The sequence below is a fragment of the Elgaria multicarinata genome, chromosome 1 (assembly GCF_023053635.1).
Source record: "Elgaria multicarinata webbii isolate HBS135686 ecotype San Diego chromosome 1, rElgMul1.1.pri, whole genome shotgun sequence".
Classification (NCBI taxonomy): Eukaryota; Metazoa; Chordata; class Lepidosauria; order Squamata; family Anguidae; genus Elgaria; species Elgaria multicarinata.
Window position 1 is genome coordinate 140,777,962 of NC_086171.1, and position 24,715 is coordinate 140,802,676.

Below are 24,715 nucleotides of genomic sequence, written 5' to 3' on the forward strand. Positions count from 1 at the left end.
ATGTTTCCCCTAGAAAATCCATCAGACCAGCTAGCTCTATTGGCATTGTGTTAGAGGTTGTTTACACTAGTGCAGCATAATTTACATTAGCGGTAGTGTTGCATTAGATACTACCCTCTGTTTTGGGCTTGATTGATGTGTACGTCTGGTGGACACTGCGCCTTAAGGGTGTGCTATAGGCATACAAAGTTCAGATCTGAAGGTGAGAGTGGGAAGAAGGGTGTGACTCAGGATAAATGGATTACAGGAGGTCAATAGACAGCAAACATGGAATGGCAAGGTGGAATGAACTACTTAACCAATTGTGAAAGCAGGAATAACTTACGAGGCTCCAATAGATAAAGTAATATGTAAACAAGGCTACCAGTGAAAGAAGTATAGATGCTCTCAGTTATGATCTAAACCAGAGGTGGTGAACTGGATTCGGGTGGGGCACCAGATGACCCCAACCGGCCCTCAGTGAGCCAAATGACATAAGGGGTCTGGCCCCAACCCCTTCCGTTATGCTAAAATGATACTAAAATTCATTTGTGATCTTTCTCCAAAATGAATGAAACACTTTGAATAAAGCCAAGCTAGGTTTATCTGAATTGCCCAAAAAAACCTGTCCATGTGCTTGTCTACTTGCGTAGCCTTTTATAACGAGAAGACATTAGGGGCTGTGATTCAGGCTGACTGAAGAGCCTAAACCACGAGAACATGCCAGTTTCTGAGAATCACCATCTTGTCAAACTGCATAAGAATTCTCCTGATTAATATCTAACATTTGGTCCTACTGCACAAGCCAATAAGTGTTTTGCTTAAGCTGAATTATACTGGTGACCATAGTTTAATCCCATCCTCTTTGATCAAGATTTGTAGACCAGAGTACTAGATCTTCTGCTTCTTTCTCCCATTGCTCCTCATCTTGGCTTCTGGCTTGCTTCTTAAGTTCGAAAGCAGAAGTCCTTTGAGATCCAGATACTGCATGATAGGAATTATGCAAAAGGAAACAAAAGGGATAAATGAACAAAATAAATCAGTTTGCAAAACTTTGTGAGTAGATAGAAGTATGGAGCATTGTAGTATTTGTGTATTGTTGCTATTTAGAGAGAGGGGGGAAAGTGGTGTAGTAACGTGCATTTTTTATTTTTTCTAAAGAACAAAAATAGTCTTTTCATATGTTGAGAAAATTGTAGTTATTTAAAGTGACCCTTCCTGATATAGTATATGGACAATTTAATAAATAATATACATATAATTATTTGTATATGGGAATATAACATATTTGGGATAGTATTGATTAAGTATTAGTTCTTGGTATAGATACTGCTTTTCTTATGCAAACATTTCTCAAAACATGTATACACTGGATTTTAAAGGGGTGGGGGAAATAACAACTGGGATTTTATGTGCACCGCCCTGAATCTGTTTTAAGATGAAGTTGTGGTTTAGAAATAGTTTAAAGTAAATAAACATTTAAATGTTGTTGTTTTTAAAGGACTGGTATTTGATGTACACTGCCTGGGTGTAACATTTTCCATTTATTAAAAATGTAGTCACAGGGAAGATAGAGATTCACACATACCATTCATGCAGGAGAAGAGGCAGTGCGGCAGCAATAATGTAAACTGAGAGAAAGTATCCTGTCTTGCAAATCTGGGGAATAGAAATAATTGCCTAGGGAGGGTGTGTAGTTAAGGGGAAGATTGATAAGCATTTGCCAAGGATGGGTCATTACATTTTGGGAAGTCTCTTCAATCTGACAGAACAATCTTCTCTCTCTTTGCACACTGATCCAGGCAGAAGATGAACCCTCTGAGCATTTAGACACACCTGGAAGGGCCTCCATTCCAGCCTCCTAGTGCAAGGCTACTCCTAACAGGAACATAAATAGCAGCACCCATGGCTGTGGAGGGGCAGCATGCTGCAAAAGAGACTCCTGTAGAGCACTCCTTCACATGATGCACTTCACAAAGAGGTAGGAACAGAATTCTCATACCTTTGTCATTTGTCTAAAGAGGGTTACATGATTTTCAACAGTGAAAAGATAAGCTATAACTTTAATACAGTATTTTATATTCCTAGTAAGACATATGTGGGCAACCTGTGGCCCATGGGCCAGATTTAGCCCTCAAAACACTCTTTATGCAGCCCACTCTGAGAATCACCAGGCACTTTTGCCCGCTACCCACATGAATAGCTATTAGTTGGGTGGCAAGGAACTGATTGTTGTTTCCATACTGTGAACCTGCCCATCAATTGAGTTAATTGTCAGAGCCCCCCACCCCCCATCCCTCAGAGGCCCCCAAAATACAGCTAGTTGTGTTATTTTCAGTGGCTGTGCAGAGGTTCTGAAACTCTCTCCAAAGGAAGGCTTATCTCATCCCTTCTCTAATGGTCTTTAAGATGGTAAAAAAACAAGCCTTTTTGTAGTGGTTTTAATAGTTGTGGTTACATTATGTTTAATTATCATTCACATTTTTTTATCTTCACTGTTTTAATATTTTAAGGCTAATTTACTGTATTTATTATTGCTGTGAAACTGATTTTCAAAGATTAAGTTATTAATTTATGTTGTTGGTCACTTTGGGCTCATTGAAGAAAGGCAGGTTATACAAAAGTTTAATACATACATACTGGCAGACAACTCTTGTTCCTCCTGATTTGTTGCTGTAGTTAACAGGGAGCAGGAGTAAACACATGGGGTCCAGAATTAAAATACTAACTAAAGGTCCCACAGTAGTGTTTACACGACCTGTTTAAATTAAAATTGAATGCTACGTCTTGGCAGCTGAAATTTATTACGAGGCCTTTCGGCATAATCATTCAAAGTGTGTCCCAATCATTTTTAGCCTTCGTGTGTTACCGCCGCAAGTCCCTTTTCAATACCAAGATCATAATGGATGGAAAGAGAAGAAAACAGTCTCACAAAATGGCAGATAGGTGTGGTGTTATTTTTGCTGTTTGCACCAAACAGTGGGGTGTGTGGTTGGTAGATGAATGTTCCCAGGAGTTTTACAGTGGGAAGGGTGTAACAAAGAGTTACATTTTCCCAGATATGAACTGCTGCAACTGGAATGTTGGGAAAATGTAAGTTCACCACAAAAAGGTACAGCCCTAAGGGTGGATGTGAGAAGACCATGTTCAACAAATAAAAAACAACTTTATTACACCTTGTAAGGCTCATAAATATTCCTGTCTTACCTGGAGATGGGCTTAGGCTACGGTGACTGCTTGTCCGGCTTTCTAACAACCTTTGTCTCTTTTGTTTTTCAATAAATTCATAGACAAAAAATCGAAAACTGAAATGAAAAAGAACCCCAGGAAAATGAGCCCTACTGAGCATAATTCAGAGCACAACCAGAAATGGGCTTATTTATTGCTATAGCATCAGCAGTAAAACCTGATTTTCAGTTGGTCTTATCTGCAAGAAACGGCTTTAAGATATGGACACCAGAATTCTCACCTGAAATTTTTTTTTCATCATGCAAGAATGAAGCAATACAGGCCTTGCTTTGCAACATACTTAGAATTTTACCTGCCATTCAGCAAAATAACAAAATAGGCTTTAACTAGGGCTGTACACTGTTTCTGGTCTGAATCTGGATAGGGACCAGATTGGGCTAAAGTGGTGCGGAACAGGTCCAATCCAGGATGGGAAGATGCCAAGCCACTTCTTCAGCCCATCTGCAGGTCTTACCTGAACCACCCAGTCATGACTGGCAGCTGTCTGTCCTCCATGAAAGCCGCCATTTTTAAGGAAGATGGAGGTTCTGTCTTTTCCTTGATCTACCAATGTTGAAAACTATGGTGGCCATAAATGGCCATTTACAGCGACCACAATTTTCAACAAAATGCAACTGCCAGATTGATAACAGGGACAAGAAGGTCTCAACATATAACAATGATTTGGGCTCACTTGCACTGGCTGCCTATATGTTTTCAAGCCTGATTTAAGGTGCTGGTTTTGACCTATGAAGTCTTACATGGCTTGGGACTGCAGTACCTGATGGAGCGCAGCTCCCGGCATGAACCTCCGCATTTAGTACACTCAACATCTAAGGTCATCTAACATTGCAAGGACAATACTATGTTGCAGAAGGGTTAGTCTTCAAAGTTCTTTTAAATGAGTGACATAAACAATTTTGTGGTCCTGGGCATTTGTATTAATCTTTAAAAACTCCCCTCACCCTCACCCTCACCCTCTCTCTCTCTTGTACTGTGCAGCTATACATAGGGGAGCTGAGTCATTACTGATGTCACTGATGTGATAAGACAAATGTCTATGACAGAATTGTTTACACACGAAAGTTTACATAATTTGCTTAAGTGGTTGCTAGGGAGAGAAAATCTGGTTGGCCAGCATGATTTGTACTTTGCTGTGAAAAATCCAGTTTCTACTTCCTGGCAAGGCATAAATGGAAAGGAAGTCAAACCAGTGAAGCTGAGGGTCCCTTGATCACTCAAAACATGAACAGTCTATATAAGCTCTTGATTTATCCCTCTTATAACAACAAAAATGTACTTTCAATGAAATGTATGTGTAATTTAGTTATTCTCCTTTCAGCCACACGAGGGCATAAATGGTTTAGATATCTACAAAAAAATTGTGGGGGAGCCTTCCTTAAAACATACTTTATACTCAAAAGTCTTCACTGAGCATTATTGGTAAAATCCTCATGCTCTCTCCCATACTGTTCAATGAACTGGAAACTCCCTTCACAATACAAATTTTAAATTTATATCTATCTCCATATGCAACTTTGTCATTGTTATTTGAAACTGCTATATATATAGTTTCAAAGTACACCGTCTGGTACACATGGATAAACCAAAGGTTTTTCTGTGCAACAGAAATTAATTTGGTCCACTCACTAGGTAACTGAGAGAAGAAGAAAACAATAAAACTGTAAAGTCAGGCAAAGAGCTTCTGTTGAAATCGATTTTGTTGAAATTCTAAAATAAATATTCATTTCCACTATTAAAGTTTGAAGTAAAATGTTCATGTGCACACTAATATTTAAAAATAGAAAAGGTGATGCAAGTTTATAGAACTGCTAATAAAATTAATAAAACTGCTAATCAATAGCGTGTGTGTGTGTGTGTGTGCGTATGCCTGTATATTTGTTTGTTGCAGGGTGTATATTCTTCCAGTGTGTGTGTGATCTATTTGCAAACACGCAAACTTACACACATCTCCCATGAAGTCCCTTGTCAGTGAAGGTAGAACTACCCAGAGTCAGGAAACATACTGACCGTGGACAAAACCTACTCTCTACCCCAAACACTGGAGTCTGGAATATCCAGACAAAAACTGAGTCCCCTCCCCCATTCCTTCTCTTCCCCAAAGACTTCCAAACTGCAGCCAGCTTAGTTTGTCCCACAGCACTTAATGGGAGCCTATGAAAAATGAACCCACACATTTCTGTACAGCCTCACCCCAGCAATTCCTCATCATGCTGTGATAAAGAAGCTGGACCAAGAATCTTGCTTTTAGATAATTGATGCCTCATTAAAGAAAATCTGATGGTCTGTCATAGGAGTTGCTAAATCTGCCAAAGACACTCACGAAGGGGAACATCAATTGGTACACCTGCAGAATATCTAAACACAGAACAAAATGCTAGTGTTCCAGACATTGTAGCAGATATACCAGGAAAGAACAAATGTTTAGGATCACTTAGAGTGCTTTCAGATGGGGAAACTGCATTTCTTTACCTTCTCTTCCGCATTTGAAATGAGCTGAATTACACGGAAAGAGAGCAGTGACCACGTGGCCTATAATTTAAAACCTCCCAGCCCATATAGTTCAATGGGACAGCACCCTCTACTGGGTGTTTTATAGCGCATCTTTGACTGCACAGGGTAGGAAATCCCAACATATTTCAGAAAAATTGGGTTTTCCAAGGTTTATTTTTAAACGGATTAACTGGGAAAAGGAGCGGGAGACGTGCAGGAGGCTCACAATGTCATCAAAATGATCCGTGAACTTCGGTGAGTGGCCAGTCACGAGCGTGCTATAAATCACTCATTTAAAGATGCTATTAATGTAAGTGGAATTGCTATGTAGCATGTTGGTGCATAATGCTATTTACTGGGTTCAGCAAATGACAGAACCAGCAGAAAAAAATTGTAGCTTTTATGAGACAAGTGATAGTTGATGACTACTTGAGAGCTTTCTATCTTCAAACAACATGTTTTCAGGCAGAGTTCGAAAGAGTTCTGTAGAAGTCAGAAGTTTACCAACAGACAAGTTCAGTAATACGCATTGCCTTCAGTACTTTATGAAGCATCAGAATGAGAAAACAGATAACCACTTAACATGCAGTCATCAACTCAAAAGATCCCCAGTGGCAACTTCAACTGCATTGAGTGGCAGTCTTTAAAAGGCTCCAGCTACATGCTGAGCTGAATGGTATATTCTAAACTTCTCCCCACCAGTTCTGGAAGTCCACTCAGCTCACAATGTGGTTAGAGCCTCCAGACAATCGGTTATTTTCATGGTTCAAGCTGGTAAAGGGGAAGTTTGAAGTGGCTGACTGTTCCCACCACAGTTTGTGGGAACAAATGCTACATAAAAGGAAATAACCTTGCAATCTATTTTAAAATGTTTTATGAATTTAGCTTTAATCATCGTGATAATATATATATATAGTGTGTAGCTGAAATTATGGTTGTCAAGCTGTTTTTTTCTTCCTATCCAAAGCTACATCGTAAAAGAGAAACTGTAAATATTAAAACATGTATTGTCTGCCATAGGGGAACCACTAGAAGACAGAGCACTTTACAGTGAAATCCAGTGCCACATATGTGAACTCATCCTTAAGCAAATTCACATCACCATTTCTGCATGTTAAGCTGAAATATTAATTGCCAGAGTCTTTGCTTATGGTGATTTTCAAAACTATTACTTTCTAATATATTATATGCATTATATAGTCAGTAACCAGTATACACATTCATGATGCTTGTAAAATTATTATTTTCAGTATACTGACATTAGAAATGGCTCAGAACTTCACCTGAGTACAGCTTGCTTGCAAGCCTGAGTTGAAAAATTATTTATTTTTATTTATTTATTGCACTTTTGTAAACTGCCCAGAGAGCTTCAGCTATGGGGTTGTATATAAATGTAATAAATAAATTTATACCACCCAATAGTCGAAGTTCCCTGGGCAGTTCACAAAACTAAAACCATTCAAAGTATAAAACAAACAGTATAAAAACATGATATAAATACACATTAAAAACTGATTAAAACACACCATACATGATTAAAACATCCTTAAAACATCCTAAAAACATTCTAAAATTTCACTGGATCGGCCAGCCAAAATAGATCAGTCTTTATGTCTTTTTTAAATTCTAAAAGACTGTCAAGTTGACGAATCTCCTCTGGCAGGCCATTCCACAGTCTGGGCCATTCCAAAGGGTGAAATGACATTTCACCCTTTGCAGAAGATATCTGATAGACAATCTATGCTCAGGGTAAAGTGCTCAAACAGCCAATGCTGCCTCATGACACTTTGCTGCCTCAAGTGGACCACAAATGGCACCTCCCAGTAGGGTCAACACTTTAAAAGGTCTTGCTGGACCATTCATTCACAAATCTCTTCCTTCAACTATCCCCCTTGCCCACAGGGACATCCAAAGCAGGTCACTTCCCCCTGATGCGTGGCAGGGGGTGCTGTGCCTGAAGACAACCATTTCAGCAGCAAAGCCACAACCGGGATTTCTCTAGCTCTTATCCTGACACACAATGGTTAGGGAAATCAGCCATTCACCATCCAAACCTAGCAGCAGGTAAAAAGAACTGCTTGTATCTTACCACCAGGGGGCAGTGGAAGGTGGCTGTTTTACTCTCATGAGTTCAACTGAAAGTGTGTGTGTGTGTGGAGGGGGGAATCATAGCAATTTCCTTTCATGCTTCTATGAAATTAACATGAAAAAGCTGTTCTGATTCACAGCTAAGGCTGTTTTCTCAAAAAGCACCAGCCTGTTCATGCTAAAGTAAATAAATAAATAAATAAATAAAAGGACAGATAGGTCAAAAGGGACATCCTAGTTTTTTGGAATGTTTTCTTGGGTCACGTAGGATGCTGTGGTAGTACATAATGAAGCAATTATCAAATACATAAAACAAAGAACTTCTGTGAAAGGAAATAAAACAAGGAAGTTGTGTCAAAGAAAAATTAACCCTATCATATACGAGTTTCTTCAGAAAGAAAAATAAACTCATTTAGTCCATAGTTTGCTTTCCTTCCATTTGAACCCCCCAAATTAGAGCTTCTTGGGCCTTCTATACACTTGTGGCAAAACTATCAGATGACGTGCTTTTTCACACCATACATATAAAAGATATATATGAAATAATTAGTTGCAATCTTTTCTAGTATATTTGAAAACCAATTAAATATATATATAGTGTGAGACACTCAAAACAGATGATTCCATACAGCTATAACCTATATCACATATATTATGTAAATTTATTTATTTATTACATTTTTATACTGCCCAATAGCCGAAGCTCTCTGGGAGGTTCACAAAAATTGCAACATTATAATCAGGATTACTATTTATTCTGGGGTTAGAGGTAGAGGGACACACACACGGCCTCTAACAGCCAATAAGTGCCATGCTTTGCAAAAGCTATGAAACTGTCACAAGAGGCAAAGCCCGTGAAAGAAAATGTTTGGATCCTGTGCAAATTGGATTTGATGCAGATGGAGTCCTTGCTATACAGTATTATTGTTACAAGATTATATATGATTTGATTTTATGACTCAATAATTAAAGGCATACACTTTGATCTATTATTAACACCTTTTCACTTTAGAAGTGCATGTATCACAGCAATATCATGTCCTTAAATTTGCTATCATGTTTGCTGAGCCATGGCTGCAAGGTGTGTACATTGTGAACTTTCATAAGATACCTACATATTTTCATCCCATTCTCCTTTGGCCACATTGTCTGCAATCCAGTCGTAGTAATTTCCTATGAACTTTGGGTCTTCAAACACTAGAAAGACAATTGGAAATAATTTTTATATGAGAACAAGTATGTTCAGTGAAAATATTAAATATCAGATCAACAAGCTTGTGCATTCTTTATGCCTTTCTGCGTGGTACCAAAGTGGAAGGAAGACTTCAATAAGCAATATGAACCCTGTAGACACTGATATGAAACAATCTTAATGTACAAAGTTAGTTTCAGACCTGCTTTTCCCCTGCCAGCAGAGATTAGGCAATTGGCATTCTGAGAAAGAGCTTTCTCAGTGATGGGACCCTGTTTCTTGAATGCCCTTCCATGGCAATTAAGGGAGGTACCAATCCTTTGATTATTCATGAGACAAGTTAAAACCTATTTACTCACAGAAGCTTTGAATTATGCCACTACTGCTGCTCTTTTAAATTTCAGTGTTTTAACAGTTCTTTGTCTCTTTTTAAAGTTTTAATTACCTATTGTCCTTGCTGCTCTTCAGTCAATTACTGATATTGTTTATGGATTTTATTCCATGTTATGTAAGCTGATTTGAATATTATTTTATTAGAAACTATGAATATTTAAAATAAAATAAACAAATAAATAAGGGACTCAGGTGCAAAGTAGTTATCTACAGGCAGTACTACCTCCAGGTTTTGAGGATTCTTAGGAAAAACACCCTCCATGGGCTCCCTCCCTCAGTGAGTCTACATTCCCTGACCATTGCCACCACTTCCTATTGCTCCTCCTCCTCGTTCTCATCACTGTTTTTTACTTGTTTGATTGACAGGCAGAGAACCAGTGAGCAAGTGGCATCTACCGCTCCTCCTCCTCATCATCATCACTACCCTTGTCTGGGACAGAGCAAGAGACAGGTAAACAAGCAGGTTGCAATGATGAAGAGGAGGAGCAAGTCCAGTGGGTTCTTGCCAGTGGGCCCTTGACAAGCGCCCAACCATGCTTACCACTGACATCAGCCCTGACTACAGGTATTACATATTGAATACGCTGTTGAGCTATATACATGTATATGCACCAATTCAGGGATGCAACCTTCTGCCCTCTTTGCCCGACTTTTGGTATTGCACAACATGTTCTCTCTAATTTTTTAGAAAGTCTGCAAAAAAGATATGAATTTCTCAGGAATACATTGAAACCACATTAGAAAGTTTTTAATCATGCTTGAATACTCTCGGAATTGTCTTCTTTGCAAGCAACATGTCCTTTCATTTCTCAGGGTCATCATCTTGTCGGCGCAATGAATGCCTGGCTAATTCTAAACAGGCTTGATTGGAATTTTGTCTGCCATTCACTTACTAATTTTTTTTAAAGCTCATCCTTATATTTATGTACTTATATACACTTTAAAAAAACCTGTTTCATAATCCTATGGTACTTTTATTCCACCATCGCCCTCATTCACAGATGTTACTTTTCGGGGGGGGGGGGTCAAAGTGAAAGGGGTCGGGTACATTTTCACAAGTTTCTTGCCTTATGAAAACCTAATTTGGCATTAATCTGTGCTGATGTCCAGTCATTCTGCCATATATATCAATGTACATTTTTGCTAGTTGTCACAAGATTAGCTTTTCAATATGTTTTTCACCTAGCTATTATGAATTAAGTAATTCTGCATGTGGTATTGTCATACACACAGCCTTCTTTAAAAAGAAGAAGAAGAAGAAGAAGAAGAAGAAGAAGAAGAAGAAGAAGAAGAAGAAGAAGAAGAAGAAGAAGAAGAAGAAAGGTAGCTGCATTTGTCTATAAGAAAAATCCAAAAACTACAGTATTGTAAGACTTTTATTAGGGCCAACCAAAATATCACAAAGTCATGAGGAACCTTTTGTTCCACAACTTCCTCAGTGCATGACAGCACTCCTGGAAGTCTGTATGGCTTGACTTAAATCTGCAGCTGCCATACTGGGAGGTCATGAGAATGAGCCCTTGCACTTATTCAAATCTAGCACAAGATCAGAATCAGGCATGCAATGTTTAATTTTACTAAAACTAAAAGCGTCAGCTTACCTGGGGTTTTAAAATCTTTAGCTGCTTTTGAGGTGGCAATCTGAACCCATGTCAAATAATAATCTTCATATGATACAGCTGTAAACTTTCTGAAAACATACATTTGAAACAAAAGATGAGTTTTCAGAGGTGATATTGCAATTAGTTATTTGACACAGACTTTCCTGCAGAATGGTTCACAAAACAGCAGAATAAACAAGAGGTTTAAAGGGCTGCATTACTCACTACTCATCTTCCACACACAAATGAGACCAAACAGCAGGAGTTTAAAGAAACCCATGACCTGCCTACGTACTTTCAGTTTGATAAAGCTGGATTGGTTCTCACCCAAATCCTTTCAGATGGATCTTTTACTTAAAAAATAAGTGATTCCCTTTTATAAAATAAACACATGAAATGTAAAGGGTTTCCTCATAAAAAGCAGCTGTGATTTGCTGAAAGTAACAACACCACCAACAACATGAACAACTTATAAATCTATATATGAAGAAGCCACATTTTTCTCCATTCGATACCTCCTCTGTATGTGATTCACAAACTTCAAAGTGAATCAGGCTGATGAAGATGCAGACTTTTCCAGAATTGTCATAGCATTTTTTTCTTTTGCAACGTGACAACATTTGAAGACAATCTGCTTCATTTTGTTGTTTCTTGATGTGACTCTACCCATGGAAGGGATCACATTGAGAAAATAAAGTGACCAGTTTCCACCTGTGAGCTGGGGAGGGCTTCCTCCTCCCTCTTTTTGTTTGCAACTGAAGAAAAAAGATTGGGATATTCCTGCCTGCAAAACTACTCTGGAGGCTTTCCCTTTTAGTGGAGTTGAAGGACCCTAGAGGGAGATTCACTTAAGACAAGCATGATCTTGCCTCCTGAGATGACTTCTGCAAAAAAGGGTACATGATTCCCAGGAACAACAACCATCTTTTGTCAGACCTGCAGAGGTCAAGGGGGAAGGGGGAAAACCTATGAGAAAGAAAGCAAAGTTGCATACAGCCTTTGTAAAAATAGCTCTTGGGGTTTTATGTACTGTTTTGTTCATATTGGACTTGCTTCAGTAAAAATAAGGCTATCACTGAATCACAATAATTAAGCAACTAAAAGTGAAACGGCCAAAGTAATTTCATAAAGAGTTCAAAGATAAAGAACAGTGCATATGCTCCAACTCTCATGTGGGCTTATTGCTGTCTAAGATAATTCAGCAGGCTTCAGAAATTAGCTCAAGAAGAAGGAAACTAGCAACATACTGTCTCGTGAAATGACAAGAATCTTGAGCACAATGACCATCAGTATTCTTGGTTTATTTGATGTCTTTGCTCTTCACTCTGCTCCTCTTTTGCTTTTGCTCTCCTGTAAAATGTCAGCAGCTGCTCATCAAAGACTTTATTCTTTTGCCTTTCTTTCAAGTTGTGAGAAATTGTTCCACTATAAACTCTTCTTCAGCAAGATTGGCACTTCTTAACTTTCTGAGTATCCTCAACTTTAAAGACTTTTGGCCTCCTAGACCATACACTGCCCTAATATGTTCTTAACATCCCTTCCACTGAAGGCCAAACCTTTCGAATTCCACAGGACAGAAAAGCTGTGCCAGGGTCTCTACAGATTTGTGTGTATTCCCAGATACACCTTGCCTGAAAGATCTGCACCTGAATTACATTCCTGCTACTAGGAGCTTCAGTGTGAAGAAAGATCTATAGAATGTCAGTTGTTGGATGGTTAAGAGCATTGTCAGTGTGAAGAGATAGCACGCTGCTCATGCTTTTAAAAGGGCTAAGGAACCTTGCAGTTAGGTGGGTATTGGTGTTTTGTATATAGGAATGCGTGATGTACTTGACATTTTCACTTGTTTGCAGTGGAGGCTGGTGGCTCTGATGTCAGTGGGACGGAGAATCTGCTCTGGGTTTCAGTCAGAAACACTCAGAACCCTAAAGGAGCTATCAGCCATGGGTAACTCCTACAGAGTTCTGACAGGTTCAGACTGAAACCTCGAGTAGGCTGACTGCCTCACTGACATCGGAGCCTTTGAAGACTTCCTGGAAACTTCAATTAGCACAGATTATATGGATCATATACTGGCTATATCTCACCATATCTCACCAGTTCTGAAACAATTCCAGTGGCTGCCAGTCCCATTTTCAGGCACAATTCAAAGTGTTGATGATTATCTATAAAGCTTGGAAGCCAGGTACCTGAAGGACCAGCTTCTACCACATGAGCCTTCCCAAACCTCATAGGTATTATCAGACAGGCGCCTTCCACCATACCCCCATGCCATTTGCTTTTAGTCAGGTGGTGACCAGGAATTTGCTTTAGTGCCCATCTATGGAATGCCCTTCCCAAGGAAGTTTGACTGGTGCTAACTTTGATGTCATTTTAGTGCCAGGTAGCCTGGGCATTCCAAAAGTATGAAGGATTTTGATTACAGTTTTGTCCATTCTCTTAATATGTATGTGTTTGTTTTAATGCTGCTTTTGCTCTTTTAGATTTTCGTGGTTTACGTCATTTTATTATTTGCCACCTTGAGAATTTTTACTTGAAGTGCAGGATGCTAAATAGATAATTACTAATTATTCAGTCATAGGCAAAAAGAGTTAATCTGTATAGTTGCCATAATTTGGATGGTTGTAACATTTTGGGTTCCTTGTGGCCCATTCACAGGAACTTAAATTCTAATTTATTACCTCCTTTGGGTAGGAACATATTCTTCGGATGGATGGTGAAACTTAAGTGAAATGCCAGATCTTCCCAAACTGGGATGAGCTATAAAAGAGAAGAACTTTTCAAATAATGGGCATTTACGAAGTCCAATCATTTCATGTTACCTAAATGAAACACTAAAACCCTGTTTAGATGCTGGTCGGGCCCAATGCAATCACCTGTGGGAGTACATAGGTATGTTAATGGGCTCACGACCTGGCCAAGATTGAGTAGATAAAATGTTTCTGTGAACTGACACTTTCAAGTGTGAGATGTACTGCTGCTGTTTGCACAATCACAACAGCTTGAAAAAGCACTGCTGCTGTCTACCCATCATGTGTGGACACTAATTTATGCAACTAGTGCCACATTTGATCTTGTCTGGTTTATGAGATATGCAGCTGTACCACACATAATGCCATTCCACAGGCAATTGCATTGAGCTCAATGAGGAACTGAAATGGGTCTAACAAGGCTGAAGAATGCAGTTTGACAGTATATACCCAAAACCTGGAAGTGCCTTGTAGCTCAGCCTTGCCCTCAGCAATCCTAAACACCTTAACTTGAAAATGTTCCATCAAGTTCAGCTGGATTTTCCCCTCTTCACACCTTTATAGGAAGGTATGTCTCTTGCTTTGAGAAACCACATTCATAGAGTCTTCAAATTAGGGGGAAATTGTGCTGCCTTGCTGGGGCTGCTGCTTTGCACAATTGTGATGGGCTCCATTACATGGGCGGACAGGGCGATCATGTGGTTTGAATTGCCGACCGCATGGTTGGCAATTGGAAACTTCCTCTCCTTTCAGTGCTCATAGCCTTGAATGGGACATCACCCTCTAGTGAGTGCTTTGTAGTGCAACTTTGGCTGCACACGTTAGGAAATCCAGCGATATTTCAGAAGAATTGGGATATATCCAGTTTTTTTTTTTAGAATGGGATAACTGGGGAAAGGCATGGGAGGTGTGCAAGAGGTTGACAACATCATCTAAAGAACCCACAAGCTTCTGTGAGTGGCCAATCACAAACATCATCATCATCATCATTATTTATTTGTTACCTGCCTCTCCCTCTGGATCGAGGCGGGGTACAACATAAATAAAAACACCATAAAATACATACAACTAATTCAACATGCCATATATCACTGGTGTAGAGATGCTCTCACAGTAAATAAATCTGTATGAGAGCCCTGAGCCTTTTTCCTTCACTCTCATGTGGACTAGTAAAGTACTCAAAAAGACATAATTTCCTTCCAATCTCTACTTGCAAGAGAAGCAGGAGCTCTTAAAGGGCAATAATAAAAACTGGTGAGCTAGGGAGAAAGAAAATGCAGGAAGCCTTAACTATTCAGATCCTTCACCGAATCCAGGACCAACACAGCAGATAAATACTGGGGGGCTGGGGGGAGACAAAAGCCAAACAGGGCTTCAAAGAAGGATTGCTCACATAGAATTTTGCCATATGAAGACCAGAGCACACTACTTGGTGTCCCAAATCTTGAGTGAGGTCCAGAGCTATACATATGTCCATGGGACATAATTCAGACTGACCAGAATACATGGAAGGTGCAGAATACATCCAAATACAATGGCAAAGTTGTGGTAATATTTACTTGGGCTCAAATCACAATGCAGAGCAGTGGCAAAACACTGATACTGCTGTGTACATACTTCTCACTGTGCTGATGCCATGGAGTACATATGGCATCTGAAGGAATCATTGGTGTAACAACCCTAACTTTCTTTAACATCAGTGTTACTCTTCCCTCAATTTCTAGCTCATGACCTCTGCATCACCTCTGAACATTGCCTGGCAAATGTGCTTTGTGAGATCACAGATCTGCCTAGAGAGCCCATACTCAAGTTACATTGCCAATCACTCTAATTAAAATTTACTGCTGCGTATAAAATAGGGGGTTGTTTTTTAAAACACACACAATTTAAATGGTTTCTTCTAAAACTCCCTGTGGTGCTCAAAGTATATATTTATGACTAATAGCATAAAACATGGAGGTTTATTACCTTCTAGGTGCTGGCTAGTTCTGACACACTGTATAACTCTTTGTCTATACAGGGGATAATTGTCCCGTAGCATTTGAGCTGCATTCAAGTTCACTGCATTATTCAAAACTGGATTAGACAGCAAAACCTGTGTGGAGATACATGTACATACCAGTTTGTAAAGTTTTATTAAATCACCAGAATCAACCAAAGAGTAAAGCTGGTTTTACACATGTAAAGTAAGTTACAAACACAATTCAAATGATTTCTTTGGATGAGCCAAGGGAGACACAGGACACAAATCCTGCTCTACATATGCATACAGATTTTTAAAACATGTGAAGTCAGCCTACACTTCTCTTTTTCTGCTCTGTCCCTCTCAATTACCACCCCCAAGGGGTGGATGTGAGGAGGAGGAATGAGTGGGTCAGCATAAACTATTCCCTCTTTGTTATTAGTTCCCAAGGACTCCACTCTTCTTGATGCAGCGAATTGTGAAGGCCCCGCCATACACAGTGCTTACTCTTAAGTAGCATATGTCCATAGATGCTGTATACCCCAATGGAAGAGGGAAGGGCCTTAGGTTGCCATGCAAGAACTTCAAACATTGAGTTGACCCTGGCAAGGCAGGAGGCTCTGCCTGCCTTATGCACATGGAAGGTAAGAATTCACTTACAACTTTCTGTTAGACTTTATCCAATTGGGTGTCTTCAACCACACCAAAGAAATGCAGGTACCTTTTTATCACGGGGTATGCAAATATTCAGGATGGGAAGCTAATCATGTGGTTTACACTGTCCACCCTGATCCCTTGCAAAGTTATACTAGCCTTGTAGACCAATGCTTGATCTTAAACATCTGAACTATGTGGATGGAAAAGGTTGAAACACAGCTTTCTATCAACTTTTGCCATTCACACTGTCTGTAGGTGTCATCAAAAACATCATATATCCAAATTAAGGATGTTATTACTGTTCTTGCTTTTACAGACCATCTACTTCTGCTTGTATTTTACGCTTTTAAAAAAAGTTTTGTCAAAATGGTATTGAAACAGGTTAATAATGAGCATGGTAAACACATGAGTCAAAAAAACAGCAAGGAATTCGGTTTCATATTTCATATCTTAGTAGAAAAACAGAGTCAAAGAATTTTTTTTTTACCAAACCGCTCTATAATGCATCCAAAGCAACATACTACTTCTTCCCCTTCAACTGAAACAGATTTCCTTTTATTTTGATTTCCATGTTCTGACTGTGAAACCACTAATAGGTTCAGTGAAGCAAATACATGAATAAATATTCCCTCTTCATATAAATGGAATTTAGGTTTGAAATCAATACTGTGGCCAGAATCCAGAGAATGGCGAAACTAGCTGTATGAGCCCAAATGAGTGTGTGTGGTATACATTTTTCCCTCAACATCCCCCACTCCCAAAGTCAAACTGCATTTGAAACTGAGAGGAGCTTCCAAACAAGTTTGGAAGAGGTAGAGGAAAATTGTTTTAAAAGCAAACATTCCAACTGGACTAGCAGCTTGAGTGAACCTAAGTAGCTGTTAGGATCCTGGCTTTGCATATACAAAGCTAATTCTAACTCTCCCACTAGCAAAAGAAACATAAGAGAAATGAATGTTTTCACAGTTCTTTCTTTACCTGGAGACTAAGTAGGATATTAGTCATCGTTAACTTGGTGTCCCACATGGTAGGGTCATCTAGAAAATCCACACAAGGTCTCCCAGACTTAGGATCGACTTATATTGGGAACAAAAGCATTAATGTTCAAAATGTAGGTCTGCAAAATTGTGTAATAATAAGGTAGTCCAAACTTGGTTTAAGAGTTCTATTGGAAAGTTTTGAATAAGGATTATTCTCTACAACAAACAGTAATGTCTAACAATTTAGCCACATGAAAGATTATTCATTCAGAGTTAGTTTTATTTTAATAATATATACCCTACTTTAGATATTAAACAATTCAAAGCAGCTAACAAACAAAATTGTGAAAATAATAAACTACATAAAAAAGTACACAACAGCAGAAACAAACAAACAAAATCAAATTGCTGTAACCATATCAGCTGAAACTCATAAATAACCCAATCAGGAAATAACCCATGAAAAAAGCAAAATGACAGCAAAGTTAATTCCATAATGGCCTCCTTAGCGCCAGGTTTTTATATGTCTTCTGAAAGTGGTTTTACAGGGCAGGACTCCCTGGGGAAAAAATTCTACCATGAGGTTGGTGGTGGTACTACTGCTCCTAGTAAGCATGTACCAAACTTCACTGAGGGAGTATAACATAAGAAGAGCCATGCTGGATAAGAGCATGGATCCATCTAGTCCAGCACTCTGGGCACACAGTGGCCCACCAGCTGTCGACCAGGAACCCACAAGCAGACGAGAAAAGATCACAACTAGTAAACAAAGTGCATGAGACAGTACATACAGGAGAAGGCTGTTCTAAAGGTATTCAGCAGCTTGTCCATACAGCTGTTTACACCTCCGTAAATGCGCATCATCCCATTTTCAGACAGATGACGTAAATACAGCCGTAAATGCAAAGCCATCCAGGGTCAAACCCTGGAAAAGCCGCTTCAAAAAAGTTGGGCATTTACCCCGACTTTTTTGACAGAGGAGGTGGCTCCGAGGCTCTTAAAAACTAAAAAAAAGTTTAAAAAAATATAAAAGGGGGGAGAGTAGAGGAGCAGTGCCATTTGTCTCCCCCCCTTTTTTATCATCTGTCGAAGAAATGAGTGAATGGGCTGTTTTATCTGTGCCCACCGTTTTGCTGTAAGCCCCATCTATTAGAAATTAAGTTCTGTAGCAATTTGATCCAAACTGTAACTGAAAATATATTGAGTAACCCTTGCTCAACCAACAAGAAGTGTTGACACATTAGTCAGAGTGTGAGCCTCCCGGCGAGGACAGGAACAGTAGTAACCACAAGGAACAGATGTTCTAGGATTGCAATACCCATCCATGTCTTGTTTTTCCTGTCCTTAGAACTCTGCACATGCATATCAATCCTTGCCTGTCACTGGTTGAAAAGTTCACCTATTACTATATTATGATTGGTTTATTATATGAGGAAGTTCTGTTGTTGCTTCTGAGGATGTTACCCTATAAGTATGTTAGCTTTGCCTGCAACTAGTGGGCAGGCCTTCAGATCCTCTAGGGGTTACCACCTTGCAGTGCTGCAGCACTGCTCGTAATAAACTTTTTCTAAAATGAGAGAAACCATGTCTTGGAGTTTTTGGCCACCACTCAATGAATCCCAATTAGAGGGAACCTGCCTTTTCAGGGTTCCTCCACATCATCTAAATCTGCAGAGCTCCACAGAAACAAATATAAATATAAATGAAAGGACCGATCAACCCCCATATCTGAATACGTGGAGCTCCGTATATTGGGAACTTTAAATTAAAAAAAGGGGGGTGAGGGATAGCCCCGTTCCTTTCCTCCCCCCCCCCCCATTTCTTTTTTAAAAAAAAGTTCTCAAGAAGCACCGGGCAGGATGAGTTGAGAGGACCAGTCAACCCCCATCTGAAAAATCACACTTGCCTTGCTTCCCGTGCAACCCCAGGGAAGGAAGGCAAGTGCGGGTGCAAGGCTTTAATGCTTTAAAAGTAAGAACAATCATCTTGAATTGAGCCTTGAAACAAACAGGCAACCAGTGCAGACCAAACAATGTCAGAATAATATGTTCTGATGGGCTGCTCCCTGCAGCAACACAGAAGTGGTACTTTGCACCAGGTTGTTTCTGTATGCTTTTCAGGAGCAGCACCATGCAGGATGAAGGATCAATCCCAAGCTGTTATTTCAGGGGGAGTGCTACAAGTCACAGAACTGTGTGACTCAACAAGGTCACACTCGTTCCTTCCATCACCCAGCATAAGTCACACACTAGGGCGACTAAGATATTTTCTGTCTCAAAACCAGGCAAAACCCCAACTGAAAGGGATCTGTTCATCAGCATCATCTAGGAAAACCTGGAACTAGGTCGCCACCACATGCTCCAGCACCTTGCTTAAAAAACAGAATACTGAATACTACACAGTAATTGTCCAAATCAGGCTGTGTGTGTCCAATTTAAGGGAACATTCTGTTTATATGTTTATAATACATCTGTCTTGTAACAATTGAACATATGTAAATTATAATTCTAACTGGTGGATCTCTTTGGAATCCTGAAACCAAGGGTAAGGAAACTTATGTAAAAGTATTCCAAGATGCAGTATTAGTCCTGAGCTATCAGAATATATGTTCAGGACACCTGTCTAAATTGCAAGTTTAGCTCTCAAGTTGATAGCTTTTAGAAAGCCAGGATTGGTCCAGTGACTAGAGCAGTTTGGAATGGTTCATGCATGAAATTTCTTTGGTGGCTTTTTCTCAGTCAGGTCCACTTCATAAGGTTGCTGTGAAGCCAAAATGCAGGTCTAAGCCCTTGGAGAAATGTCAGTAGTAAATAGATAGATCCCTATCACTGAGATAAGGCTGCAGTGAATGAATTATGTTCAACTGCTGAAACACAATCTGAAGTATCTATGTGATATCTAGAGTCAAAACTGGGTCAATGAGGACACAGCCTCTGCTGCTGATCAGATACAATAGGATGGACCCTACCATCAGTAACATCCTTACCATTGGGATGGAAAGGAATAGTGATGAAAGTGAGGCATGGAGGGATGATATTGTAGCCTTCGGTGTACTTCATTGATATTTGGAGTGCAGCTCCTAATACAGAAAAGGTATATATTACACATGATTATATAAGCACATTTGCAGCCCCAAATTATGTGAATTTACTTGGAAGTAAGTCCCACAGAATTCAATAGGTCTTATTTCCAGGTAAGTGGGTATAGATTGCAGCTTTATATTAACAACCTTGTGTATATTAACAAGCACTTCAACATTTTTATTAATGATTTGGACGAGGAGGTGCAGGGAACGCTTATCAAATTTGCAGATGACACAAAATTGAGTGGGATAGCTAATACCCTGGAAGACAGAAACAAACTTCAAAGTGATCTTGATAGGCTGGAGTGCTGGGCTGAAAACAACAGAATGAAATTTAATAGGGACAAATGCCAAGTTCTACATTTAGGAAATAGAAACCAAAGGCACAGTTACAAGATGGGGGATACTTGGCTCAGCAATACTACAAATGAGAAAGATCTTGGAATTGTTGTAGATCGCAAGATGAATATGAGCCAACAGTGCGATATGGCTGCAAGAAAGGCAAATGCTATTTTGGGATGCATTAATAGAAGTATAGCTTCCAAATCACATGAGGTACTGGTTCCTCTCTATTTGGCCCTGGTTAGGCCTCATCTAGAGTATTGCGTCCAGTTCTGGGCTCCACAATTCAAGAAGGATGCAGACAAGCTGGAGCGTGTTCAGAGGAGGGCAACCAGGATAATCAGAGGTCTGGAAACAAAGCCCTATGAAGAGAGACTGAAGGAACTGGGCATGTTTAGCCTGGAGAGGAGAAGATTAAGGGGAGACATGATAGCACTCTTCAAATACTTAAAAGGTTGTCACACAGAGGAGGGCCAGGATCTCTTCTCAATCCTCCCAGAGTGCAGGACACGGAATAACGGGCTCAAGTTAAAGGAAGCCAGATTCCAGCTGGACATCAGGAAAAACGTCCTGACTGTTAGAGCAGTATGACAATGGAATCAGTTACCTAGGGAGGTTGTGGGCTCTTCCACACTAGAGGCATTCAAGAGGCAGCTGGACAACCATCTGTTAGGGATGCTTTAGGGTGGATTCCTGCATAGAGCAGGGGGTTGGACTTGATGGCCTTGTAGGCCCCTTCCAACTCTACTGTTCTATGATTCTATGCTGGCTGGGGCTGGTTGAAGGCAAAAACATCTGGCATAGGTTGTCTGTCCCTGTTAAAGCATTCTGCAAAAGGGCTATATAAATAGTAAGCATTATAGTACATTAAAATATTGCATCCATCATTGCTTTTAGCAATGTAATATCAAACTGTACTGTAGAATTCCTAGGAAACAGAACACCTACCTTCCCATAGGGAATCCTTCAGTCCTTCGATTTCAGCTGCCCATTCCATGAAGTTGTCTGTCACAGGAGTAACAGAAATGCCCTAAAGACAGGAAAGAAAATGAAAATCTTTGGCTTGACTAATGTACTCTCCTTCACTAGGAAAATGGCATAGTTCAGACTTAATGGGAATCCCTCTCCTCCTTTTTCATGTGCAAGAGGAGACTGTGTTTGTTCTAAAGCCACCCTGGGGGACTCTGGTTTGTTTAAACCAGACTTTACCAACCTATTGCCCTTCAGATGATTTGGAAGGCCACAATCCAGGGATGCAGAACTCTTCCACACAGTTCAAGTACTCTAATCTGGCCCTTGTTTATCTTAAATTCAAGTTATTTCAAAGTTAATTCTTGTTCAAAAGATGAAACAGTATGTCCATCCAGCCTCCTCATCTCCACAAAAGTGCTGAAGGGGAGAATTAGAAAATTCCATAAACTGGATAGATCTTAAAGACCAATATGACATTAAGAAGCTGTATAGCGTACACATACCCCAGCAGCCATTTAAGGAAAGAATAATTGCTTTGCTACAATGCTATTAGATGTTTGCCTTGTACATATGAATGATGATTGCTGCTGCTGCAGCTTTGTTGCAAAACCCAATTTTTCTACCTGAGGCATTTATTGTGCGCTCGTCATTCCCTACTCACAATTGTTTATGTATTCTTTAGACAATGACATCTGTGTCTAACCGGCAAGTTTTTTTAGAGCAAGGAAATGCAACATTTAATTGTGAACGTGAAAGAACATGAAAGAAAGCACAATTCCCTCTTGCATATTTGTGCTATTCCACTATACCACAGTGCCACCAAGAGGTTACGTAGCAGAAAAGCAAGAAGGGAAACACTCCTTGTATAGTACTCAAGACTTAATTCTGTGACGAAAGTGAAAGTAGATACAGTGGATTAACAGCTGATTAACATCCTCATGTAGAAATGCTCTTGGACAACAGTGTCACTCCAGGGACTCTTAGCACATTTGTGTGGCAGCTCTCCTGTGCTTTTAACTGCTGCATGACAGATGAAAAAAAATCAACTTGTAAAACAGCATTCACTAAACTGGTGCCATCCAAATGTGTTGGATTTCCTGCTCCCATCAGCCACAGCTAGCATGACCAATGGGCAAGAATGCTTGGAGTTGATCCAAAACATCTGGAAGACACCGAGTTGGGAGAAACTGCAGTAAAGGCTTCACCTGTAAGGTTTCGGTCTGTCATGAAGCTTTAAAAAATGGCATCGACGACTTTATTGTCAGGAAGCAGAGAGAATGAAAGACTATAGAGCTCTTAGCCTAAGAGCTCTATACTAGAGCTAAGCACTATCTAGCCTAAGCACTATCAGAGCTGCTTTAAGGCCCTAGCAGACTAGATCCTGGCAATTCTCATCATTTTAACAGTCTATAAACTTAATTTTAATTTTGCTGTTTTAAATTTGTATTTCAAATTTGTATTTCTGCACTGCTGCTGATTTTATCCTACTTTTATATTGTATTTTATATCATGCTTTTATACAGTTTGTTTTATACTTTGAACGGTTTTAATTTTTGTGAACCGCCCAGAGAGCTTTGCCTATTGGGCGGTGTAAAAATGCAATAAATAAATAAATAAAATAATTCAAGATATACAAGGGAGAACTGGGTCTTTGTCAGAAAAAAGGGTGGGGAGAATTAGAGACACTTTTTTCTCATTTGATTACATAATTCATAAATTACCACCCTTCTTTTTAATAAAGATAATAATCTCTCTCAGTTCTTTATTAAAAACATTTATAGCTGATTTCTTCATCTAACTGGAGGCTACTCACAGCAGCCTGTCACTTTCCATAAAAACATTTTATTTCAGAGTCTCTAGATTCATGGAACACAAAGAACAGACACTGCAACGTTGCAATATTTGTTATTATTATTATTATTAATAATAATAAATATTACAATGTTTCAGTAAGGTGGAGGAGTCTAATAATGATTATTACTATTATTATTATTATTTATTTATATAGCACCATCAATGTACATTGATGAACAGAGTGCTCACAATCTTGACTTTAAACAAAGTAGAGGAATCAAATATACTCACAAAGATGTTGGCTTTTTCAAAATCTATATACTCTCTTTCCAGTAATAAGTAAGCTCTTGAGTGATTCATAATTGCAGTAGTTTATACCTTGATCATGAAGCTTCACAGGAAATGTATTTTTCTTTTTCCTTTACCAAGAGGATATTATTTGTTCTAAAGACCACAGAAATAAAGGTTTAGCAATTTTCCTCTCTTCAAATTGATAAAATGAACTGAGGGATGAATTTGTAAATAATGGTAAATTAGAAGTTACGCTGGGGAAGCAATCCTGAAGCAGAGGATCTGAAACACGGCAAATTAAATTCTCTAGGATGTTATGCAGTCATATTTGACGAAGGGAAAACAGCAGGGAAAACAGGTCAACCTTTATCCATTCCTTATGGAGATTCATCTGCCTCATCTATACACACACACACACACACATAGCAGAGCAGCTGCAGGCATAACATCTTTAACGAGAATCTAGAAAAGCAGACCAAGAACTAGGCCGGACTCTGTGTATAGTATGTAACCTAGCAACAGCAGCTTTTCTTTCCACTGAGGATACAACTTGGTAGAGTAGTCCTCTCTCTCAACCAATCGGTCTAGGTCTTTGTTTTCTCTTTTTACCCACCTCCAATCATAGGGAACTTTTCATCCAGACACGAAAACTGCAATTCTCAATTTCTCCTGAGATTAGATTACAGAAGAATGGGTTTCAAAAACACAGGAAGTGTTCAGAAGTGCCTGTTACAAGCTAAATTTCATTTCCCTTCACTATAAGGATTAATCTCAGCTTCCTATTTGCTTGGCTCGATCAACTTACTTTCCCAGCAAGGAATTGTGAGTTGGAGTTCTGAAGAATTTAAGATTTTGGCTAGATGAGGGATGCTTCCAGACAGAGGGCTCC

General features: G+C 39.4%; 1 protein-coding gene across 1 annotated transcript; it reads right to left on the reverse strand.

Moving 5' to 3' along the window:
• Positions 1 to 829: 829 nt before the first annotated feature.
• UBE2U (ubiquitin conjugating enzyme E2 U) lies at positions 830 to 23,895 on the reverse strand. Its single transcript, XM_063134880.1, has 10 exons — positions 23,827 to 23,895; positions 21,718 to 21,799; positions 20,332 to 20,424; positions 17,344 to 17,441; positions 15,714 to 15,840; positions 13,677 to 13,755; positions 10,996 to 11,084; positions 8,925 to 9,006; positions 3,187 to 3,284; positions 830 to 963 (listed from the first exon to the last, which is right to left on the reverse strand). The coding sequence occupies exons 1-10, from the start codon at positions 23,893 to 23,895 to the stop codon at positions 830 to 832; spliced, it is 951 nt and encodes a 316-aa protein (XP_062990950.1).
• Positions 23,896 to 24,715: the final 820 nt, after the last annotated feature.

Bases quoted from the DNA above. Each gene is read 5' to 3' on its own strand.
- UBE2U (XM_063134880.1), bottom strand. From the start codon at position 23,895: ATGAATCACTCAAGAGCTTACTTATTACTGGAAAGAGAGTATATAGAT. The intron at 13,756-15,713 runs GTAATAAACCTC...TCTCTTTTATAG, and splicing joins AACTAGCCAGCACCTAGAAG to CTCATCCCAGTTTGGGAAGA. The intron at 11,085-13,676 runs GTAATAAATTAG...GTATGTTTTCAG, and splicing joins TATGTTCCTACCCAAAGGAG to AAAGTTTACAGCTGTATCAT.